Source organism: Poeciliopsis prolifica, unplaced genomic scaffold (assembly GCF_027474105.1).
Source record: "Poeciliopsis prolifica strain line A6 unplaced genomic scaffold, Auburn_PproV2 SCAFFOLD401, whole genome shotgun sequence".
Taxonomy (NCBI): domain Eukaryota; kingdom Metazoa; phylum Chordata; class Actinopteri; order Cyprinodontiformes; family Poeciliidae; genus Poeciliopsis; species Poeciliopsis prolifica.
Window position 1 is genome coordinate 7443 of NW_026562776.1, and position 2047 is coordinate 9489.

The window sequence follows — 2047 nt, forward strand, 5'->3', positions numbered from 1 at the left end:
GCCCACTCAAGACTAAACTTCTGAAAAAAGTAAAAAAGAAAAAACCGCAAACAATAAAAAAGCCGGGACAATAAGGATTTAAAAATCACATAAGAATTAAAGCTAAAACTGAAGGACAACATTCCAGTTTTTACTCATTACGGTCATGCCTTATTAAGAGCAATGAGATCCGGCAGGGGCAACGCGTAATCATCTGGAAGGTCAATCACCACAGTCTGAGATTTCCTTCAGGACATCATCAATGTGCGCCTTACAAATATGTTGCGCCTGGTGAAAAGGAGAGGCAAGTTAATGTACTTTGGAAAAGAACATCATCATAATTATGTCAAGTGCAACATAGTCAATCATTTCTACATGCAACACAACTTTTAATATCAAGACAGTTTGGTTGTTAAAGGATAACTCCCTTAGCTTTAATTCAGGTTTTTATAAATATATATATATATATATTTTTGTATCACTGAAAACTCTGTATCTAAAATTGCCAGGTAGGGAGCGCTTTATATTCAGAAACATACCTTATGTACAACGTGTTTGAGCTCAGTCAAAGCAGACTCAACATCATCAAAGAACTTGTCCAGGTGGAAGGATGGCCACGTCACCAGCAGTGAGCCAAACCGAAGGGCAACTTCAACCTATTAAATTACCACCCATATACAAGCATTAAAGAAAATTATAACCACAAAACTGTAACAATTCCATACATTTCCTGGTTGAATTAAAAGGAAATTGCTTGTAACTTCCTTTTACAAGCAAGGATGGAGGAAGGAAGGACCCATGAAAAAAAGAGGGTCACAAGGAATGAAAGAAGGAATGACAGAAGGAGTGGCAGAAGAAACACATGAAATACCCAAAGAAAGAAGGATTATAGGAAGAGCATTTTGAAGTAGGGAATGAAGGACAGGTGTAATAATCTGAGGAAGGAGGAGAGAGAGGATACAATAGACAATTAAATACAGAAGTCTGGTCATAAAAGTTATTCCAAACCCCTTTTTTCCAGACTGATCTAGCCCTAGGTAATAACTAAAATTAAGTCCCATACTTAATCCTAGTTATTCCCATATGTAACACTTATACTGAATTTACAAAATACTTACATTTTTAACTTTTGAAGCAAGCAAGCTGCTTAAGTCATCACGAATGCTGACACAGGTGGATTCATACTCTTCCAAATTGGTCTAAAAAGGCATTCAAGTGACTTTGTATCAGCTTACTACCATCCGTTTCACCACTGTAGTGAAATAGCTAAAAATGTACTTTACCTTAAGCCTTAGGTGACTGTCCTGTAACTTCCGTTCCATATTGAGAAGAGCTAAAGCCTGCTTTGGAACCTCTAGACCCATGGTTAACAAACACTTTGTTTCCCAAATGACCTCAGTTATTTTTGGATCAAAGTTAGCCAAAAACTTTTTGGTCTTATGGTGACGCACCAGCAGGGTATGATTTAGGACTGTCACCAAGAGCAGAAAAAGTGCCTAAGTGTCCTATAAAAAATAATGCCAGCATTTAGCAGGAAACTAGGGACTTACTGTGATCTAGTTTGGAAACTTCATCCTTCCATTTCTGGTATTGGTGACATTCAAACTCCACCAGTAAGGCTGCCGTTTGATTGTACAGTCTGAGCACTTTTTTCCCATCGGCACTTGACAGAACGTCCGAGTTTTCCTTTTGAGGAAGAAAGACCAATCAATAACAAGGAAACGCACAACTCTTGCCTTTTATAAAAATCAACCCACTTTTATGAAAAAAATGGGTTCGTGAATCCTTTTAAAAGGTGCCTGGCCCAACCAATTCTGCCAGCCACTGGAGGCATGTTTCTAGCAACCGGAGGATCCTTATGCTCCTTCTCAAAGAGCTACAAACAAAGAGGTCGAAATTGTTTCATTCTTAAATTACATTATGTATCTATGTTTTGTTAAGTTCTATCAAACTATAAACCTTTGTGATATTATCCACTTCTGTGATATAGCACTGCAGAACATTATGCAAAATGTGGAAAATTTGTGTGTCCAGACAAGAAAGCTTCAGCTTCTGAAATCTATGAAAA

General features: G+C 37.6%; 1 protein-coding gene across 1 annotated transcript; it reads right to left on the reverse strand.

The window, feature by feature from the left end:
• Nucleotides 1-201: 201 nt before the first annotated feature.
• Nucleotides 202-1812, reverse strand: LOC129358085 (dynein axonemal heavy chain 8-like). The gene is made up of 6 exons (XM_055026914.1): nt 1737-1812; nt 1530-1665; nt 1263-1450; nt 1098-1178; nt 519-635; nt 202-267 (listed from the first exon to the last, which is right to left on the reverse strand). Exons 3-6 carry the CDS (start codon nt 1341-1343, stop codon nt 202-204), a joined length of 345 nt encoding a protein of 114 aa, XP_054882889.1. The 5' UTR covers nt 1344-1450; nt 1530-1665; nt 1737-1812.
• Nucleotides 1813-2047: the final 235 nt, after the last annotated feature.

Coding starts and splice junctions, on each gene's coding strand:
- LOC129358085 (XM_055026914.1), bottom strand. CDS start 1,343: ATGGGTCTAGAGGTTCCAAAGCAGGCTTTAGCTCTTCTCAATATGGAA. Junction 636..1,097: donor TTGCTTCAAAAGTTAAAAAT/GTAAGTATTTTG, acceptor GTAATTTAATAG/GTTGAAGTTGCCCTTCGGTT. Junction 268..518: donor TCAAACACGTTGTACATAAG/GTATGTTTCTGA, acceptor CCTTTTCACCAG/GCGCAACATATTTGTAAGGC.